This window comes from Salvelinus namaycush, chromosome 1 (genome assembly GCF_016432855.1).
Source record: "Salvelinus namaycush isolate Seneca chromosome 1, SaNama_1.0, whole genome shotgun sequence".
NCBI classification, from domain to species: Eukaryota; Metazoa; Chordata; class Actinopteri; order Salmoniformes; family Salmonidae; genus Salvelinus; species Salvelinus namaycush.
This window is the reverse complement of record NC_052307.1, coordinates 25,249,041-25,271,493: the sequence shown is the minus strand read 5'-3', so window position 1 is coordinate 25,271,493 and position 22,453 is coordinate 25,249,041. Positions and strand designations below refer to the sequence as shown.

Here is a 22,453-nt window from a genome sequence, read left to right as displayed (position 1 = left end):
CCTACTTCCCAACAGTAAGAAAAAAGCAAAAGAAAAGAACAAGATTAGAGAAGTGCGCTGCTGTGAGGCTCAGTGCATGTGTGTGCAGCCTGTGCTTGTCCCCGACCCAGTGATGAGACAGACTGGATTCATAGCATCAGAGCATTCTCTGCCTTCCACTGCAGCCACTGCATCCTTTCGGATAACTTCTATTCAATGCTGAAGAATACTGGATGAAGACACAGAAATAAGGAAGTGCAGAGGCTCCTGGTTAACAGTCCTGCTTGGTGCTGTAAGTGTGCTGGTGGTGCTGACAGCTGGTAACGCTGGGCACAACCAGGACCCTCTGCACCCATACAAAGACATTATTCTAGTTTGGAGGAGCCATTTCATGTTTGAGGAAGAATAACACCACCTTGGAAAACAAGTGGAGAAAAAACAATTTGTATGTTCAAAATGACGCCGGAGAGGATAGCTGCTGTTTTACGGGCTCCTAACCAATTGTGCTATTTTGTGGGGTTTATTCAGCATTGTTTGTAACTTATTTTGTACATAATGTTGATACTACCGTCTGTTATGACCAAAAATAGCTTCTGGATATCAGAACAGCAATTACTCACCTCTAACTGGAAAAATATTTTTATTTAATGTTGCTCCCGGACAAGGCCCAAATCCCCGTCATTCGCATCAAGAAAAGAAGGAGATAAAGGGGGAGCAGATCAGGGTGCCTTGTGAGAATTTGTCAGCGAGTGGGTAACCCGCCTCTACCATCCGTTTTATTGGCCAACGTGCAATCACTGGAGAATAAACTGGATGAGCTCCGTTCAAGACTATCCTACCAACGGGACATTAAAAACTGTATAATCATATGTTTCATCGAGTTGTGGCTGAAGGACGACACGGATAATATACAGTTGGCTAGCTTTCCGTGCATCGGCAGGACAGAACAGCTACGTCCGATAAGACGAAGGGTGGGGGTGTGTGTGTCTATTTCTCAATAACAGCTGGTGCGCGATGTCTAATATTAAGGGAGTCTCGAGGTATGGCTCGCCTGAGGTAGAGTACCTCATGATAAGCTGTAAACCAAACTATCTACCAAGAGAGTTTTCATCTATATATTTCGTAGCTTCCTATTTACCACCACAAATCGACGCTGGCACTAAGAACGCACTCAACGAGCTGTATAAGGCCATAAGCAAACAAGAAAATGCTTATAAAGAAACGGCGCTCCTAGTGGCATGTGGACTTTAATGCAGGCAATCTTAAATCCGTTCTACCTCATTTCTACCAGCATGTCATGTGCAACCAGATGAGAAAGAAAATCTAGACCACCTTTACTCCACACACAGAGACGCGTACAAAGCTCTCCCTCGCCCTCCATTTGGCAAATCTGGCCATGATTCTTTCCTCCTGATTCCTGCTTACAAGCTATAACTAAAGCAGGAAGTACCAGTGACTCGCTTAATACGGAAGAGAAGTGGTCAATTACGCAGATGCTACGCTATAGGACTGTTTTGCTAGCACAGACTGGAATATGTTCCGGGATTCATTCAATGGCATTGAGGAGTATACCACCTCAGTCACCGGCTTCATCAATAAGTGCATCGACAATGTCGTCCCAACAGTGACCGTACGTACATATCCCAACGAGAAGCCATGAATTACAAGCAACATCCGCACCGAGCTAAAGGCTAGAGCTGCCACTTCAAGGAGCGGGACACTTATAAGAAATCCTGCTATGCCATCAGATGAACCATCAAACAGGCAAAGCCTCAATACAGGACTAAGATTGACTCCTACTACACCGGCTCCGACGCTCATCGGATGTGGCAGGGCATGCAAACTACACTGCTCAAAAAAATAAAGGGAACACTTAAACAACAGAATGTAACTCCAAGTCAATCACACTTCTGTGAAATCAAACTGTCCACTTAGGAAGCAACACTGATTGACAATAAATTTCACATGCTGTTGTGCAAATGGAATAGACAAAAGGTGGAAATTATAGGCAATTAGTAAGACACCCCCAAAAAAGGAATGGTTCTGCAGGTGGTGACCACAGACCACTTCTCAGTTCCTATGCTTCCTGGCTGATGTTTTGGTCAGTTTTGAATGCTGGCGGTGCTTTCACTCTAGTGGTAGCATGAGACGGAGTCTACAACCCACACAAGTGGCTCAGGTAGTGCAGTTCATCCAGGATGGCACATCAATGCGAGCTGTGGCAAAAAGGTTTGCTGTGTCTGTCAGCGTAGTGTCCAAAGCATGGAGGCGCTACCAGGAGACAGGCCAGTACATCAGGAGACGTGGAGGAGGCCGTAGGAGGGCAACAACCCAGCAGCAGGACCGCTACCTCCGCCTTTGTGCAAGGAGGTGCACTGCCAGAGCCCTGCAAAATGACCTCCAGCAGGCCACAAATGTGCATGTGTCAGCATATGGTCTCACAAGGGGTCTGAGGATCTCATCTCGGTACCTAATGGCAGCCAGGCTACCTCTGGCGAGCACATGGAGGGCTGTGCGGCCCCACAAAGAAATGCCACCCCACACCATGACTGACCCACCGCCAAACCGGTCATGCTGGAGGATGTTGCAGGCAGCAGAACGTTCTCCACGGCGTCTCCAGACTCTGTCACGTCTGTCACATGTGCTCATGTGCTCAGTGTGAACCTGCTTTCATCTGTGAAGAGCACAGGGCGCCAGTGGCAAATTTGCCAATCTTGGTGTTCTCTGGCAAATGCCAAACGTCCTGCACGGTGTTGGGCTGTAAGCACAACCCCCACCTGTGGACGTCGGGCCCTCATACCACCCTCATGGAGTCTGTTTCTGACCATTTGAGCAGACACATGCACATTTGTGGCCTGCTGGAGGTCATTTTGCAGGGCTCTGGCAGTGCACCTCCTTGCACAAAGGCGGAAGTAGCGGTCCTGCTGCTGGGTTGTTGCCCTCCTACGGCCTCCTCCACGTCTCCTGATGTACTGGCCTGTCTCCTGGTAGCGCCTCCATGCTCTGGACACTACGCTGACAGACACAGCAAACCTTCTTGCCACAGCTCGCATTGATGTGCCATCCTGGATGAGCTGCACTACCTGAGCCACTTGTGTGGGTTGTAGACTCCGTCTCATGCTACCACTAGAGTGAAAGCACCGCCAGCATTCAAAACTGACCAAAACATCAGCCAGGAAGCATAGGAACTGAGAAGTGGTCTGTGGTCACCACCTGCAGAATCACTCCTTTATTGGGGGTGTCTTGCTAATTGCCTATAATTTCCACCTTTTGTCTATTCCATTTGCACAACAGCATGTGAAATTTATTGTCAATCAGTGTTGCTTCCTAAGTGGACAGTTTGATTTCACAGAAGTGTGATTGACTTGGAGTTACATTGTGTTGTTTAAGTGTTCCCTTTATTTTTTTGAGCAGTGTATTAAAGACTACAAAGGGAAACACAGCCGTGAGCTGCCCAGTGACGCGAGCCTACCAGTGGGGCTAAATGCCTTTTATGCTTGCTTCGAGGGAAGCAACACTGAAGCATGCATGCGAGCACCAGCTGTTCCGGACAACTGTGTGGTCACGCTCTCCATAGCCGATGTGAACAAGACCTTTAAACAGGTCAACATTCACAGATGGATTACCAGGACGTGTACTCAGAGCATGCGCGGACCAACTGGCAAGTGTCTTCACTGACATTTTGAACCGCTCCCTGACCGAGTCTGCAGACCACCATAGTCCCTGTGCCCAAGAAAAGCGAAGGTAACCTGCCTAAATGACTACCACAGTAGCCATGAAGTGCCTTGAAAAGCTGATCATGGCTCACATCAAATCCATCAAACCCTAGACCCACTCCAATTCGCATACCACCCCAAAAGATCGACAGATGACGCAATCTCAATCGCACTCCACACTGCCCTTTCACACCTGGACAAATGGAACACCTATGTGAGAATGCTGTTCATTGACTACAGTTCAGCGTTCAACACCATAGTTCCCACAAAGCTCATCACTAATCTAAGGACCCTGGGACTAAACACCTCCCTCTGCAACTGGATCCTTGACTTCCTGATGGGCCGCCCCCAAGTGGTAAGGGTAGGCAACAACACACACGCTGATCCTCAACACGGGGGGCCCTCAGGGGTGCGTGCATAGTCCCCTCCTGTACTCCTTGTTCACCCACGACTGCATGGCCAAGCACGACTCCAACATCATCATTGAGTTTGCTGACGACACAACGGTGGTAGGCCAGATCATCGTTAACGTACTCATCATGAAGCCGATATCTTGTACAGTGTGTGTGTATGTGTTTGTGATCTTATGTTTAGCAGACCTAGATAGAACATGTGAAATCAGCTCTTTTCTGGATAGGAGAAATTGGGATTGGGAAATATTCAGTGCCTGTGTTGTCAAATCAATGATTAGCAGCGGCTAGTTCAAACATAATTAGATTGAGATATTTATAAAGTCAGTTCTTTTGGTTGAACATTTTAACTCAAAGGAGCCCATGGAGATGTTTTAAGATTGTTTGCATTGTATTCTAATGTACTCGCCATCTGCTTGTAGGTCTTGGAGGGTGTTGGTGTCTTGGACAGCCCAGAGACAGAGCAGAGCCCTGAGGGCCCATCTACAGGTAGTTCATCGCCCCTTGATTAATCATCTCCCCAGCCTGGTTCATCACCTCAACGGCCCCTTTCCCAACGCCCAGGCCCTTCTCACCAACACCCAAAGTACCGTCCAGGCGCACCCTTGATCTCTGCCCTGCAACTCCATTAACCTCCGCCCCATCTCCCCGACCCAGCTCCAATGGCCGGAAGAGGAAGACAGCTGTGGGTCCTTTGGACACTGACATTATGCAGCAGATGGATGACTCCTGCTGATCAATGTCTCCTGTTTCTCAGGGACATGACAATGTACTTTCACAGGAACATCGATCAGTACTGTGTGTCCGCTCCGTCCACTCTCGAGTGAGACAGAGCACTCCGTCTCACCCCAAAAACTGGTGTTGTGTGCATTTTTCTTATTCACATGTTCTAACATGAGGAAGCTGTCTCCACTCTCCTGGATGCAGGTCCCCAGTGTTTCTGGAGAGATCAACAAACGTGGGGTGGATGTACCATGTTGATGACTGTGTTGTCAATGTCTTTAGTGTCTGTGGTGCAAAGGTAATCATGGGCCTTCACAATGGTCTCAGCTTTCTCTGGGGCAACCTCAAGGGCTCGTCCCAGGATCCTCCATCTTGCTACAAGGATCACAAAGCAGTTCTCTGAAATTCTTCTGGCACTTGAGCGGTGGTAGTTGTAGATCTTCTTCGCATTATCAAGTCCAGAAGAATCTTTGAATAAAATAAGTGTTTTCATTTGTATTGAAGAGGAATGAACATGACAGCTATCAAATGTGTGGTGTAACAACTGTGTAGCATGTGCTTTAGACATAAGCCCCTATTCTCTTACAAAGATGCCTGAACACTTTTATGCATATCATTACAATAATTTTCACATATGTATATAGTCACATGTAAACTCAGCAAAAAAAGAAACGTCCCTTTTTCAGGACCTTGTCTTTCAAAGCTAATTAGTAAAAATCGAAATAACTTCACAGATCTTCATTGTAAAGGGTTTAAACACTGTTTCCCATGCTTGTTCAATGAACCAGAAACAATTAATGATCATGCACCTGTGGAACGGTCGTTAAGACACTAACAGCATACAGACGCTAGGGAATTAAGGTCACAGTTATGAAAACTTAGGACACTAAAGAGGCCTTTCTACTGACTATGAAAAACACCAAAAGAAAGATGCCCAGGGTCCCTGCTCATCTGCGTGAACGTGCCTTAGGTATGCTGCAAGGAGGCATGAGGACTGCAGATGTGGCCAGGGCAATAAATTGCAATGTCCGTACTGTGAGACGCCTAAGACAGCATTACAGGGAGACAGGATGGACAGCTGATCATCCTCGCAGTGGCAGACCATGTGTAACAACACCTGCACAGGATCGGTACATCCGAACATCACACATGCGGGACAGGTACAGGATGGCAACAACAACTGCCCGAGTTACACCAGGAACACACAATCCCTCCATCAATGCTCAGACTGTCCGCAATAGGCTGAGAGGCTGGACTGAGGGCTTGTAGGCCTGTTGTAAGGCACGTCCTCACCAGATATCACCGGCAACAACGTTGCCTATGGGCACAAACCCACCGTCGCTGGACCAGACAGGACTGGCAAAAGGTGATCTTCACTGACGAGTCACGGTTTTGTCTCACCAGGGGTGATGGTCGTATTTGCGTTTATCGTCGAAGGAATGAGCATTACACCGAGGCCTGTACTCTGGAGCGGGATTGATTTGGAGGTGGAGGGTCCATCATGGTCTGGGGCGGTGTGTCACAGCATCATCGGACTGAGCTTGTTGTCATTGCAGGCAATCAACGCTGTGCGTTACAGGGAAGACATCCTCCTCCCTCATATGGTACCCTTCCTGCAGGCTCATCCTGACATGACCCTCCAGCATGACAATGCCACCAGCCATACTGCTCGTTCTGTGCGTGATTTCCTGCAAGACAGGAATGTCAGTGTTCTGCCATGGCCAGCGAAGAGCCCGGATCTCAATCCCATTGAGCACGCCTGGGACCTGTTGGATCGGAGGGTGAGGGCTAGGGCCATTCCCCCCAGAAACATCCGGGAACTTGCAGGTGCCTTGGAGGAAGAGTGAGGTAACATCCCACAGCAAGAACTGGTAAATCTGGTGCAGTCCTTGAGGAGGTGATGCACTGCTGTACTTAATGCAGCTGGTGGCCACACCAGATACTGACTGTTAATTCTGATTTATTTTGACCCCCCCTTTGTTCAGGGACACATTATTCAATTTCTGTTAGTCACATGTCTGTGAAACTTGTTCAGTTTATGTCTCAGTTGTTGAATCTTGTTATGTTCATACAAATATTTACACATGTTAAGTTTGCAGAAAATAAACGCAGTTGACAGTGAGAGGATGTTTCTTTTTTTGCATATCTTATCTGGATATGGTCACATCAGATTTACCCTCAGAGGGAATGCCTGGTATCCCACGAAGACATATGGGCTCTGTGTTTGGGTTCCCCGCAAGCACTCCGGCCTTGGTAGCGGCAGCTGGCCTGCAATGAGTTGGGAGCCAAACTTGCGTCATGAGAAGATTCCCGCATCTCCCTCCGGACCATATGCGCCCACTTCGATCATAGTGAAGCGGTACCTTGGATCGCAGCCTGCCTTCAGGACCATTGCTTAAAAGCCCTTGTAGTTGTAGTACTCGCTGCCCAAGTATTACGGAGCTCGGATCCGAATATTTTTCCCGGCATTGACAGCTCGTGCACAAAACTGATCATTCCAATGATCCCCAAAATCTCTGGGGATTTCTTCCCATTTTGCAGCAATTGCAATTCAAAAAGAGACACGTTTGTTTCTTCTTCTGTGGTTAAGAAAGTAGTGTCGTAAAGCATATAACACCAGACTAGGCTGACATGTAGCTAGGTAGCTAGCTAGTATTTGTAAACAGGCATAACACCAGATTGGAAGTTCAAATGTCATTACTAACTAGAGTCAAAGAGTGCCTCCGCCCCTCTTGCTTGGTAAACTAATCTGGTTCCCCAAGCCCTTTAGTGGATATACACTACACAAGACGGACTTCCTTTCTGGGTAGAACAAAACTAAAAGAGTCCACTGCCACAAAAAAACGACTCCACCCACGTGTACGCACATCAATGAAGTGGAGCTTGTAGACGCCTATAGGCAACAACAAAAAAAAGATACTGTATCTCTAGTTTAAACTGACAGATTTGTTTTATTATGTTACTTATATTGACGTACCGGTGCGTCAATAGACTCTAAGGGGATATTATTAATATGACAATGTCTAATTCAGTTACATTTTATGTATGTCAGATAATAAGCTGAGAAGTAAAGGGCATTGAGGCAAAGTCATATAGTGAGTGAGAAACTAAACTGCTAACACAATGTGGAACAAAAATGTAACTGAAAATCTATCTGTAGGGTTTATTGATTGTTCTCTCATTTCCTATAGGTACAGCTCTAGCTGTAATCCTGTTTGCTCTGCCTCCACTGTCCCATGCTGCGTGTCATCTTTCAAAATATGAAACCAGGCAAAGGACAAGACAACAACCCCTCAACAAACAAGAAAAAACATATAGGCCTACATTAGCCTATAGCGCACAGATTAATGAAAAGAATGTCAACTATGTTTTACATTTCAGAAACTAATGCTGTGTTAGGAAGCCTACTCTGATGAATCACATGGTGTCTTTTTAGGCATGATCCATTGCCAGGACCATTTGGATGGTACATGGCATTCTCTAGGGTCTAGGTGGAGGAACAGTGGATGAGATGTGCTGCCATGCGTGATACATGATACAAACATGTTGTTAAAAATGGTCATAATCATGGCACGTTGTCTTTACCATTTCAGTTTGTTGGAATAAAAGTAGTTCACTGTTGGCTCTAATGAAAATAAAGAACTGTACAATATAATTTGCTAATTTGATTTGTTTGGTGTAGGGCTGCATTCCCCTGCAACGTTCCAAATGACCGCACGACGGAACTTGATATGAAGAGGTGTAAATATGACGTATTTATGAAGAATGATCGCGCTGTGCTATGCCCATACTTTGGTGGTGTGGGGAAATTATTGGTGTTGTCTGTCATTTACTGACAGTAAAATATCAATAAAAATATAATTCAGATCAACAACAAAAAATGTTGTGTGTGTGGTGGTGTTGGGGGGGGGGATTCTTCTATCCTTGTGGGAACCTAAAACCCCAAAGTCCCCACAAGGATAGTAAAATAAAGGAAAACTCTCCCTTGTGGGGACATTTCCCACTTCCCCATGAGGACAAAGACTATTTTAAGCTAAGTGGTTAGATTTAGGGATACAATTAGGGTATTAGGGTTTGAATTAGGGTAAGGGGTTATTGGTTTAAAAATCATATTTATTGACTGTTTTCACATTTTACAATCATAATAGTTCATATAAATACAAATCAGCTTTCACATCAATACATGGATTCATTATTACATAACATGGTTTACAGTGTGTAGTAGCAGTTCCATAAAATGTGTTCTAAACTCTCATCATCATGACAATTAGGCATAGGACAAAATGTACTTTGAACAAAACAGCTCCACTTTACTACGGAACGCACTGGTAAACGTCGTACGGAAATCCACCATGTAGTTTCTATGACATTTGCTGACAATTGTGTACTAAGTAGATTTTTAATACATTCTTTACCATCTGGCTTACCTAGAGCCACTGCTTTTCAGGGTTCAGAGCAGGTGCTGGCCAAGGCCCCAGTACATGCACCGCCCGTAGGAAATAGCTATCCAGGCGGTGTTTTGCATCCGTGTACTGACAGTGGCAGTGCAAAGCAAAAGGAAGTCGGCTATAATCAATGATTTATAGAAACCCGAGGGAGTAGTCCTTCTCAAATGTGAAAATTTACACGGAATTTAGATTTTGACGTTTATATTTGACTGAATTTGGACAAAATTATATTTCGATTACAATCACATAATGCTATCAATGGTAGTATGAAAAGGTGAGTAGCCAATACGACTAGCGCGTGCTAGTTTTAATGCTACTATGCTCGCCAAGTTAGCTAGCTACGTAGCCACGTTGTAATACCCGGTATGATTGTTAGTTACCCCTTCTGTAAGCTATGCGCTAACGTTAGTGTAATGCATATTTCGTGTTGTTAGCGCATCTGTCTAGGCCATGTAGCTAGCTTACGTTAGCAAGTTAGCCAGCTACATAACAAAGGAATGTCAACAACGCACAGCTCGCTCTCCGCCATGCATGAAGCAAACGCATGTTGTTTGCTATCAACATTATGAGAACATCTCTAAAGAATCTAGCTAGCTAAAATAATGCCGTTAGCTAACTAGCCAGCTAGCTAACGTTACAAAATTGGTTATTAAGCCAATGCATAAGAAAGGTGCTTGTAACGAACCAGCTGTGGGTTAAAGATGAATGGTCCAACTCAAATGACGTGATGTATCATTATGTTTTGACGTATATGATATTGATCATGGTTCCTCCCCCTTCAGGCTTGGGTTGAAAGGACCACTCTCTCAGAGCTGTAGGGCCTTGTGGCCCCAGTAGAGAATGTACGTTAGTGGGGACAGGTACTTCCAGAATTCAGCACAGAGGATGGGTACATCCTTGCTGTTCCAGTTGTCAGTTCATGAGCGTGATCAGGACTTGGTGTTATTGGACCACAGCTATGCCAAGCCATGGAATGCCCACCCGGACGCCAGCAGTGCCCGGCCCACGCGCATGCTGTTCGTCACACCCCGTCGCCAACCTGATGCCACTCCGTGAGTGTCAACCCTCATAATCCTCACTAATGACTCAATGCCCAAATTATTTTATGCACACATATGACAACACTGAAGGCATGTCTATCTTTCTGCCTCAGAACAAATTTTATTTTGTAACTTTATCAAGGCAATAATTAATTGACCGCTAAAACTGGATAACATCATTGACTGAAGTATGTTTGTGTCTTTTGCAGGGAATCAGATCTGTCAATAGATGTGGAATCTGTCACGCCTACACCTATTCGACTCTATGACAACCAGAAAGCACGCAGTGTTATGAAGGAGTGTGAGCGACATGTTTTATTTGCTCGCACAGTTGCCGATGGTCCCCCACCCCCTGATGACTGGGACGAACGCATCAACAAGTGAGTGGCCTCTACCCAACATCCCTTTGAATAACCCTATAGAGTTTTTCAAAATATACATTATTTCTGACTTCTGTGGTGCAGTTGCCTTGTTTGCTCAGCTCTTGTATACACTTTTTTCCTAAATTATTAATGTGTCTCAATCTCCATTTCAATCTCTGCTTGTATTACAGGGCTGGATGGTCGGTCACTCAAAACAAATTATTTAATAAGGTGCTGAAAGCTCTGCAAGCTGAAAGACTGGCCCGGCTTGCCAATGAAAATGTGAGTTCATAAACACCACCTAAATGCTTTTGTATGTGGTGCCGATTTTGTTTTAAAAGTGATTCAACATGGAAATATTGCATTGACATGTTTCAGTTTGAATGACTATCAAAGTTCCTGTCCCTGTTGTCTCACCATCTCACCACCCTTCTGACTCGTAGGCCTCCAATGAGCCAGTATTGCGCAGGATTGCTGTGGACAAATGTGCCCGGAAGGTGCGCCATGCACTGGCCAGTGTCAACTGGGACACCAAACTGACCCAGTGGTTACACAGCACCCTGATAGAGTCTCTCAGTCTGGCCATGCTGGCTGCTTACCTGGACGTACTGCAGACACTCAAGAGCAAGGTACTCATTATCTCTCTCTTTCAAAATGTGATTACACTTTGATGTTATGACACATGCATTTTTATATAGAGGGATACATTCTATCAGGATGATTCACCATTCCTCTCTGTCTGTGCAGTTGCCCTTGCTGATTGACAGGATGCTGCTGACGTCGTCAGTAAAGACTGGAGCGGCTGGTGCAGAAGCCCTCTCTCTGCTCCTGAAGAGGCCCTGGGATCCAGCCGTGGGCGTTCTGTCTCACAACAAACCGGTACGTCTCTAATGCTGCGATCCCTGTCAGTGGTGCTGGGAGCAATCAGAATTCACTGCAGTCAAAGAATGAATAGGACAATGGAAACAAACACACATTCCAAATTATAATAGGGATGAAAGTGATAGTTGTGGCAGTAAGAGAAAGCTCTTAGTAGTTTCGTCTTTATACTGTTTTATATGGCTAACTGTCTTACTTTGACCACTGTTTTGACTTGCACTACTTTGATTACATTTCCCAAATGATGTGATGATAACCAGATGCCTATCTTTGTGCTTGTCTGTATTGCAGAGCAAGCTTCCTGGCTCCCCACTCATCTTAATTGTACCATCAGGTCCTACCAATCCTGTTCTTTCTACCCCTCGCCGATTTAGATTTTGGCAGTCACAACTCTCCTGCTTGGGAAAGGTTTGTATCTATTCTATTCATACTCAAGTGTGACTGCGTCTCTGTGTTTTATTCACACCCAATAGGCTTTTGGGCAAGTAATTGAATTACTTACTGTATAATGTGTCTATCCCAGGTTATCCCAGTAAATACACATGTAAACAGTGGAGCCAATGTGGGCATCACTCAGTGTCTGGAGCACATGTTGGCCACAGTCAGGGCCAAAGTCATGGAGGTAAGGCTGTTCTATGAATCTGAAGTTGTGTATCCAGATTAAAGTTCCTAATCGATTTGACCGTTGCTGCTAATTGAGATTGTTGTTTGAATACTATGTACCAGACTGATCTGTCTATTCATTTGCTTCTATTCATTTGCTTTTCAATGCATTTATGCACCAGATCCACAGTCACTTCCCTCACAAACCCATTATCTTGGTTGGCTGGAATGTGGGAGCTCTCATCGCCTGTCACGTAAGGCTGATTTATGAATGCTGTCTCTGTCTATACTGAACACATATAAACGCAACATGCAACAATTTCAAGGAGTTATAGTTCATATAAGGAAATCAGTCAATAAGAAATGACACCCTAATGTATGGATTTCACATGACTGGGCAGGGTCGCAGCCATGGGTGGGCCTGGGAGGGCATAGGCCCACCCACTTGGGAGCCAGGCCCAGCCAATCAGAGTTTGCTTTTCCCCACAAAAGGGCTTTATTACAGACAGATACTCCTCAGTTTCATTAGCTGCCCGGGTGGCTGGTCTCAGATGATCCCGCAGGTGAAGAAGCCTGATGTGGAGGTCCTGGGCTGGCATGGTTACACGTGGTTTGTGGTTGTGAGGCCCGTTAGACGTACTGCCAAATTCTCTAAAATGACATTGGAGGCAGCTAATAGTAGAGAAATTAACATGAAATTCTCTGGCAACAGCTCTGGTGGACATTCCTGCAGTCAGCATGCCAATTGCACGCTCCTTCAACTTGAGACATTGCACATTTTTAGAGTGGCCTTTTATTATCCTCAGCACAAGATGCATGTGTAATGATCATGCTGTTTAGTTTCTTGATATGCCGCAACTGTCAGGTGAATGGATTATCTGGGCAAAGGAGAAATGCTCACTAACGGGGATGTAAACAAATGTGTACACAACATTTGAGAGAAATACGCTTTTTGTGCATATAAAAAATGTCTGGGATCTTTTATTTCAGCTCATGAAACATGGGACAAACACTTTACATGTTGCGTTTATATTTTTGTTCAGTATATATGGTGTCCACATTTTCTAAGAGTATTCTCTGTAATGCTCAGAAAGATATACATCTGTTGGTTATTGAAAACCAATCCATGGTTTGACGTGTGTGATGGGTGGATGTGACATTGGCGCACATATTGACGTGGTTGTCCTCTCCCAGGTCTCCCTCATGGAGTACCTGACCGCTGTGGTGTGTCTTGGCTTTCCTCTGCTAACAATCAGTGGGTCAAGAGGGGTAAGGAAATATGCTCAAATCTGTTCTGCCTTGTGGAGACATTAGGATATGATGCTTCTACTTGTCTTACAGTTTCAACATTCTTTCACGGGTCAGGGATGTGAGTCATAGACTTGTATTGACTGTATTTGTATTGTTGACTGGCAGGATGTGGACGACCCCTTACTGGACATGAAGACCCCAGTGCTGTTTGTGGTTGGTCAGAACGCTCTGCAGTGTGGCACAGAGGCCATGGAGGAGTTCAGAGAGAAACTTAGAGTCGACAACAGCATGGTGGTGGTGGGGGGAGCTGAAGACAACCTCAGGTGGGTTAAGCCTACCCTGGGTTTACTCTGAGGAGGGTTAGTGGTCTTCACACGCTATTGAAATATATATGAAGACATTGGAATTTAAGAAAGCAATTTTAAACTTGTTGACTGCTCACAGTCATTTTCTGCATGGCTATTCAATTGAAGAATTTGAGGACATTTCAGTTTATTTCTCAGTCATGATTAAATGGTGTCTTTCCTCAGAATCAACTCAACAAAGATCAAATCAGAGGGACTGACACAGACCATGGTGGATCGCTGCATTCAGGTTGGTCCATTTTTCTTGTCCTTGTCTTGGAAAGGAACCATGTTTGTTTTATTCAGACAATGTTGGCTAAGTGCAGGAGTTTCTACGAAAACTCCAAAGAATTTTGAGAATTAAACCATGGCCATCAAACTCTTCACATATAGTGTCAGTGAAATGCTTTTGATGCAGATATACATGCCTGTTGTCTCTCGTGTGTAGGATGAGATAGCAGACTTCCTGTCGGGAGTGCTGGAGCGGGCGGAGAGCATAGGCTCCGGAGAGCTGAGGGACCTGGACACAGAGAAGAAGAAGCAGCCCTGGCGGGAGTTACCCTTTGACCTGGAGAGGGCCCGCCCCTCTTCACCTGCCCTCAGAGTACCCATCTCCCCCTCAGGCTCCGAGGTACATCCTGCATCACTCAGTTACGCTTAGGAAAACTAGCAAGGTAATGCTAGGAATTATATACACTGACTGTACAAAACATTAGGAACACCTTTTGCCCTCAGAACAGCTTAAGTCCGCCGGGGCATGGACTCTAGAAGGTGTCGAAAGCGTTCCACAGGGATGCTAGCCCATCTTGACTCCAAAGCTTCCCACAGCTGTGTTAAGTTAGCTGGATGTCCTTTGGGTGGTGGACCATTCTTGAAACACACGGGAAACTGTTGGACGTGAAACTCTGCACCATTGCCGTTCTTGACACACTCCAACCGGTGTGCCTGGCACCTACTACCATACCCTGTTCAAAGGCACTTAAATATATTGTCTTGCCCATTCATCCTCTGGATGGCACATACAGTGCCTTCGGAAAGTATTCACACCATGACCTTTTCCATATTTTGATATGTTACAGCCTTATTCTAAAATGTATAAAATTAAAATAAAAACTCAGCAATCTATACACAATACCCCATAATGACAAAAATTATTATTATTATATATTTTTTTGCAAATGTATTAAAAATTTAAAACAGAAAGACCTTATTTACATTAGTTTTCAGACCCTTTGCTATGAGACTTGATTGGACGTGATTTGGAAAGGCACACACCTGTGTATATAAGTTCCCACAGTTGACAATGCATGCGCCAGAGAAAAACCAAGCCATGAGGTAGAAGGAATTTTCCATAGAGCTCCGATACAGGATTGTGTCGAGCTACAGATCTGGGGAAGGGTACCAAAAAATGTCTGCAGCATTGAAGGTCTTCAAGAACGCAGTGGCCTCCATCATTGTTAAATGGAATAAGTTTGTAACCACCAGACTCTTCCTAGAGCTGACTGCCCAGCCAAACTGAGCAATCGGGGGAGAAGGGCCTTGGTCAGGGAGGTGACCAAGAACCCGATGGTCACTTTGACAGAGCTCCAGAGTTCCTCTGTGGAGATGGGAGAACCATCCAGAAGTACAACCATCTCTGCAGTACTCCACCAATCAGGCCTTTGTGGTAGAATGGCCAGACGGAAGCCACTCTTCAGTAAAAGACATATGACAGCTCGCATGGAGTTTGCCAAAAGACACCTAAAGAAGCAAGATTCTCTGGTTTGATGAAACCAAGATTGAACTCTTTGGCCTGAATGCCAAGCATCACGTCTGGAGGAAACCTGGCCCCATCCCTACGGTGAACCATGGTGGTGGCAGCATCATGCTGTGGGGATGTTTTTCAGTGGCATGGACTGGGAGACTAGTCAGGATCGAGGGAAAGATGAACAGAGAAAAGTACAGCGAGATCCTTAATGAAAACCTGCTCCAGAGCGCTCAGACTGGGGCGATGGTTCACCTTTCAAGAGGACAACGACCCTAAGCACATAGCCAAGACAACGCAGGAGTGGCTTCGGGACAAGTCTGAATGGCCTTGAGTGGCCCAGCCAGAGCCTGGACTTGAACCCGATCGAACATCTCTGCAGAGACCTGAACATAGCTGTGCAGCAACGCTCCCCATCCAACCTAATAGAGCTTGAGAGGATCTGCAGAGAATTGGATAAACTCCCCAAATACAGGTGTGCAAAGATTGTGCTTTAACAAAGTACTGAGTAAAGGGTCTGAATACTTATGTAAATTTGACACTTCTGTTTTATTCTTTATAAATTAGCAAAAATGTCTAAACCTGTTTTTGCTTTGTCATTATGGGGTATTGTGTGTAGATTGAGGCGGGAAAAAACAATGTAACACATTTTAGAACAAAGCTGTAACGAAACAAAATATGAAAAAAGTCAAGGGGTCTGAATACTTACCGAAGGGTCGTTATCACTTAATTTTTTTATTATATCATAAATGTGGGTCAGAAAGAAAAGTCAGTGTAGAACATCATTGCCCATCATGCATTGCTCTAACTTTCAAAAGATTGTTCCGAAGTTTGCCCACAAAAAAGTATTTTCCTACGAATTAAGTCGCTAATTTTTGGGGGTCTATTCACACACAAATGCACAAAATCTGCTGAAATACTTTTTGTACATATTTGCATGATTTGAGTGAGATTGTGTTGGATGTCTTGAGACGGCATCCAAATAAAAGAAACATCTCTAGCTTAGGCTGACAGATTCTTATGGGGATTTTGTATTATGCTAATTCGATTTCCACGGGGTGCAGACATTGACCTTCGGGGGTTAACAAGTGACATCAAAAAGGGATCATATCTTTCACCTGATCAGACTGTCATTGAAAGAGCAGGTGTTCCTAATGTTTTGTACACTAGTGTACATTGCTGATCATTTGATTAGCCATGTTTTCTGTTTGTGTCCTCAGGACCTGTCCAGTGTGTGCAGCAGTCTCACCTCCAGCCCCAAACCAAAGACCTCGGGACTGTCCCCGGCACAGAAGTCCAGCCTGATCACCGCCACACAGCTCCTCAAGACCCATATGCAGCGGTCTGGGACGGTGCTCACACACAAGCAGGCACAAGGTTTGTGGGCTTACTAGCGTGTATGAACACACACACACACAGCTCTCACATTTGACACATTTGTTTGTGTGCATTTGTTCTAATGAGTCAGTCACCTCCATTGCCAATGTGGGCTTGGGAAAATGTGAATGAAATATTGAATGGTGAAAATAGTTTTCTTTGACATGAATCTTGTTAGAGCAGTCACGACAACAGAAGGGCACAATGGAACGTGACTGATATCTTTTCATCCCTTCTCTTTCTACTATTCCTTCTACCTTTTTAATTCATTCCAGCCCAGTTTGCTGCTTTTATGAAACAAAACATGCTTGTGAGGAAAACTCTTCCCCCTGGCGCTCCCTCCTGTGTCTTCGGTAAGTATCTCCTCTTTTCTCTTCTGTCTGCCATCTCCCTCTTACTGGCAGATCATTAGCCTCTGCCGAGTCCCCAACTACCGGATGTTCCGGTTTTCAGGGGAAATGGAAAGAGCCTATGATGCGACTTCCGCTTTTGGACGTTAACAAGGCGACACTCCATCTGAACTCCTCCACATTTACTGGACTTGTTGAACAATGCAGAAGAGAACCTTCCCTTTTTACTTATATTTTTTCTCGTCAAGACCATGTAGGGGAACTAGTTTAAGATGTTTATTTTACGCCTTCTACGTTAGGTTACCAGATAATTGATGTACATTTTTTACAGGGTCATATAACAATTTATGTACAGGGTCATATAACAATTTTGAGAATTTGTATCAGGGTTGATTGAAGTGGTCTGGTTTGTATATCCCAGTCAGTGATGTCTGTCTGTGTCTCAGTGCCTGTATCCAGTGAGCAGACTGAGAGCCTGGAGAGAGATGAGTTGATGGCCCATCTGAAGAGGAGGCAGACGCCCAGCCCCACTCCCACCAAGGCCTCAAAGAGAGCTAAGATCAAGGTGGCCATCCTGCATGGAGAGACAGCAGGGGGCGCTGTCAGCTCTGCAACACAGGAAGGTAACTGGCTCAGATTTAAGTGTGGGCAGTTTTCTGCTCCTCTAAATGAATGATTCAGTAAAGAAAAATTAGAAATAGTTTCTAAGATAATTTAAATATTTGTAGGGCTTATATGGATCATATTCATTTCCTCCGTTTCAAAACTCATTAGAAACCATTGTCAATGTTATATTGTGGCGTTGTCCGATCAGATTTGGCTTATTCTCTTCATGGTCTGTTTTCCAATGCAGTGGGCCCCTCTGGGAAGCCCCTGAATGTGACTGTGGGACAGACTGTGTCTGGAGCCAAGGAAGTCTCCCGACTCCTCACAGCCCAGCGGTAGGCCTGACACACCATGATCTCCAACTTTCCAAACTCTCTCCCGTTGGGCAGCGGTGTGTGCTGCAAACGGATTGAGTTCTGGACTGGTTGGAAGTTATTGTATAGAAAATAAACTATGGGGAGGGTAGCTACCACAGCAGCTCTGTTTATCGGAGCAACTTTGAGTAGATTGATTGTGTGTGTTAATGCAGGTCTGGTAGTCTGACAGGGGTGTCTAGTGCCCAGAGTCTGGGTTCCAGCTCTTTCCACAATCTGCAGAGTTGCATGGTGTCAGGGTCCTCCTCACAAGTCCAGGCGCAAGCTCCTGCTAATGTCCAAGGTATCTGCTACCTGCCTGCACGACTGTCCTAACTCGGCACTGCAGCAGATCTATCTCACAGAACACTGAACAACAACCAAATATGTTGTACAGTATATTTTCACAGATGTGTTAGTTGCAATGCAGAGGAACAGAGAATCAATGTAAAAAGAATGGGACTAAAGTGGAGTTTTATGTCATGATTTTGAGCACTTCACGAGAACCGATCTGAGCAAACAATGTTATTGATTACTTTTTGCGTTACCCCTGCAATGTCTCTGGTTGTTTTTTCAAGGTCGTTATTTTGAATAGACAAATAGGGGTGGTTCTCAACTGTCGTCACCAGCAATTGTGTTGTTGAGCTTCCTATATTGACTGTGTCTAAATGTGAACTGTGCTGAATCATTCTCGCTGTGTTTGTGTGCAGCACCTTCCGCCAGCAGCCTCCTCCACGGCCTAAGTTTCAGTCTACAGGAGATAGTGACCAAATCCCCTAGCCTGCCCAGCACAACAGCTAGCATGGGCAGCATTCAGGTACACCCAGCCTCAAAAACCTGCTAAAAGTATCCTTGTGTCTGTGTGTGCTGACTCGTTGTTACTGACTGGCTCAACCTGTCCTCTCTCCCTAGGCCCTCGGTGGGAAGCCCCAGGGTCAGGTTCTTAACTCCATAGGTACTGGCAGCAGCACTCTGCTCCGGGCAGTGCCTGTGGTCTCCACTGGAGGGCTGACTATGACAACTGCCATCCACCAGCTACTCAACAACGGTGGGCTGGCCAAGCCGGCGAGTGGCCTCCCCGGCCTGCCACACATCTCCATCCAGAGCGCCGGTACGTCTCGAACTACCAAACCAAGGCGGCCACGCTGAATGCCCAGGGTAAACTCCTTAACCCCTTGTTTCGGGAAAGCTAGAATAGCAGGACGGGCCCTATCGCCAGTTCACTTTGGCCACACTACAGATGGGTGACACAGATAGTGGACAGCATGATCAGTAATGTGTATGCAGATAGTCATCTATGAAGATCCTAGGTGTTGTCAGTATCTGAAAAGCCAGACTTGCAGCCGTGTAACATTGAGTATATAGATTTGTATCGTACGGGATGTGTTTTTGTACTAATTTTCATGTTTGGAAAGAGCCATAAGGAAAACATCAATGAATACCATGATCCGGGAGGATGTGACATTGGAATTAGAAGTTTGATGAAGTCAAGTTTAATAGTTATTGTTTCTGAATCAATGGAAGTCTGCGGATATGTCAAATGTAAATGTTCAAAATGCTGACGTGAGAATCCGTCATTGGCATGTTCATATTTGCATGATGTTGCTTTGAATACATGGAACTCTTGATACAAAATTGATGTCACAAGAATTGTGAATCAGGAGGGCCAAAAATTAGTGCATTTTAATATTGTCTAAATGTCACATGACTACAGAATATGTCAATGGCCCTGTTCAGAATGAATTTCTTCACCACATACGTCCACTTGGTAAAGATGGTCTTCATGTTACATTATTAATTAAATCACCTGCAAGCAGCAGCCATACTTCCAGATGCGCACAAGGACCCACAGACTCACTTTGGAGGGAGTAGAAGAGTTGAAGGCAATAATATTCACATCCGGCATACCATCTCTGTTTCTATCATTGCAATAAAGACTGGAAAATAACCCATGTTTTCATTCCTATTTTTCGATTTAGAAATGGGTGTTGCTGTTAAGATATCCAAGTCTTCCACTCCTTCCCCAGGATTGCTGTTGTCTTTGGAGGCTTATTTTTGTAATTCTGTGTAAAGTTCGAACCTGGATGAATCATTTACGCTAAGACTAAAACAAGTTATTTTCTTACATACTCCAGTAGAAATCCTGTATATACGGGAAGATCTCAATTGCATACACCTCGCGTCCATTTGAGAACAGGGACCTCTGGCTTTCTCATCCACTGCGTTTTTAGAAGGAGAGAGGACGCGAGGAGTATGCAATTGAGATCTCTCACTGCGTCTCCTGACATGGACTTTTCTCGTCATTGAGAAAAGCAAGCCAGACATGAAAATACAGCCAAACACCAAATACGCCCTTGGGCACTTAGTTTTATTTGAAGAAATATTTGATCTGATTTAAATATTTTTTCCCACATCGGATTAACACTGCTGGATACTCGCTGTTCAGGAATGTCAGCTGGAAAGTTGCCTGCTTTGCTGTGTCTGAGGGAAAATTCTGTCTGAACTAGGCTTGACACCCAGATCTAGTTAAAAGATCTGAGTAGATGTGTAACCCATGCCATCTCTGTGTGTTGGCAGCAGGGCTCAGAGCCCCCAAAAATATAATTGTGAAGCTGCGAGGACAGCCCAGCAGAATGACTGCACTGAGCTAGGCTGTGGGTGGCACGGATGCTGTCCAAACATCCTGATATGAAAGTCTCTCCTCACAAACAGCAAACATGTTAACTTTTATCACATTTTCTAAAACAATGGATTGGTACCAAATATCCTGAGTGTACAAAACATTAGGAACATATTGGAACAAAAATTAAAAACATATCCTAATATTGAGTTGTACCCCCTTTTGCCCTCACAACAGCCTCAATTTGTCAGGGCATGGACTCTACAAGGTGTCAAGAGGTGTCCTTTGGGTTGTGGACCGTTCTTGATACACACAGGAAAACTGTTGAGTGTGAAACTTGTCAGCATTGCCATTCTTGACACACTCAAAACGGTGCAGATGGTACCTACTACCATGGTACCTACTACTGTTCAAAGGCACTTAAATATTTTGTCTTGCCCATCACCCTGTGAATGGCACATACACAATCCATGTCTCAAGGCTTATAAATCCTTCTTTAACATGTCTCCTCCCCTTCATACACAGATGGAAGTGGATTTAACAAGTGACATCAAATAGGGATCATAGTTTTCACCTGGATCCACTTGGTTAGTCTGTCACGGAAAAAGCAGGTGTTCTTAATGTTTTATACACTATATCCTCTTTTTCAGTGATGACCTAATGATGATCGTGATGACTGAATCATGCCAGATGCCAAATGTGATGCCATCATCCTGAACGGGGCTATGATCTTACTATTCAGATATGTAGATATGGGTTAGTCTATGTACCCCCTGCCATTACGTCTACTCCCACCCCAATGCAGCAGAGGAACACTGCATTACGTAAAGGATTCATACCCCATGGTTTGAGATGACTAGCTCTGTAGTGGACGAGTCTCCATTCTGCTACAGGCAATCTCCATCAACCCAACTGCCATATGTTGAGGGCTTACAATATTGAAGGCATTTTGTCACATTTTGTAATCCTCAGCATCATTGAAAAGGATAGCCCTAACAGTTTTTTCTATATGCTGTGTTCTGTAACTTTGTTTGGCTCCAGTTGGGTCAATTCATTTATAATTTGACCTCCATCTCATGGAAGGAATTCTATAAAGCTTTTGACCTGGCAAGATGTTTCAAAAATATAATGTGTGGGACATTGATCGCATTTATTAATAGGTGGACTACTCCTGTGTTGTAAATGTGTATTTACAGATCACAAACATTTTACTTTTAAATGGAACAAGAGCGAGGTGAGAGGACATGATTGTTATAACAGAGGTTCAGCATCATTTTGAGCTTTTCATGTAAGTTTGAATAGCTCATCATTGGCAAGTAGTGAAGCATTGAACAAGCACATCATTATCTTCATACTTTATTCTTCTGCACTGTGTCTTTATTACACACATGGGTAACAGTCAGACAATATAGAGGAGAGCGTATGTTTTAGCTCTTATATAAGCCAGGCTTTGTCTGTGATAAACGGGATAAGTATGCCAGTCAGGAAGACAGCCAGAGACTGCTGTTGGACTAACCTCCCCACAGTTCATGGTAATATCTATTCCTTCAGGCAATCCATGTTTCACTCCTACCAAAATGCTACGTGAGTGATCTATAATGTGGGCTGCAAGTGTTTGTCTCAAACACACTTTCTACATTAAGCTTTG

At 44.7% G+C, this 22,453-nt stretch overlaps 1 protein-coding gene and 1 long non-coding RNA gene across 6 annotated transcripts in view; one reads left to right on the top strand and one right to left on the bottom strand.

Annotated features, from left to right (window-relative positions):
- The window catches only part of LOC120018271, a 19,559-nt gene extending 9,579 nt beyond the window's left edge, over nucleotides 1–9,980 (bottom strand). The window contains exon 1 of the long non-coding RNA XR_005472222.1: nucleotides 9,962–9,980. This is a non-coding gene — a long non-coding RNA (uncharacterized LOC120018271). The remainder of the gene's footprint in view (nucleotides 1–9,961) is intronic.
- Nucleotides 9,337–22,453, top strand: LOC120017921 (KAT8 regulatory NSL complex subunit 3-like). 5 transcript variants are annotated; one of them, XM_038961052.1, is made up of 21 exons: nucleotides 9,337–9,550; nucleotides 10,059–10,328; nucleotides 10,526–10,696; nucleotides 10,870–10,960; nucleotides 11,122–11,307; nucleotides 11,426–11,557; nucleotides 11,849–11,965; nucleotides 12,081–12,179; nucleotides 12,343–12,414; nucleotides 13,355–13,429; nucleotides 13,577–13,734; nucleotides 13,942–14,005; nucleotides 14,204–14,386; nucleotides 16,720–16,876; nucleotides 17,152–17,229; nucleotides 17,673–17,849; nucleotides 18,080–18,167; nucleotides 18,362–18,489; nucleotides 18,896–19,002; nucleotides 19,098–19,296; nucleotides 21,456–22,453. In XM_038961052.1, exons 2-21 carry the CDS (start codon nucleotides 10,117–10,119, stop codon nucleotides 21,464–21,466), a joined length of 2,505 nt encoding a protein of 834 aa, XP_038816980.1. In that variant the 5' UTR covers nucleotides 9,337–9,550; nucleotides 10,059–10,116; the 3' UTR covers nucleotides 21,467–22,453. The 5 variants fall into 5 exon arrangements, with proteins under 5 accessions (XP_038816980.1, XP_038817145.1, XP_038816904.1 ...); XM_038960976.1 differs by having other exon boundaries at nucleotides 9,338–9,550; nucleotides 19,098–19,343; nucleotides 21,456–22,450; XM_038960914.1 differs by lacking the exon at nucleotides 21,456–22,453 and having other exon boundaries at nucleotides 9,338–9,550; nucleotides 19,098–20,127.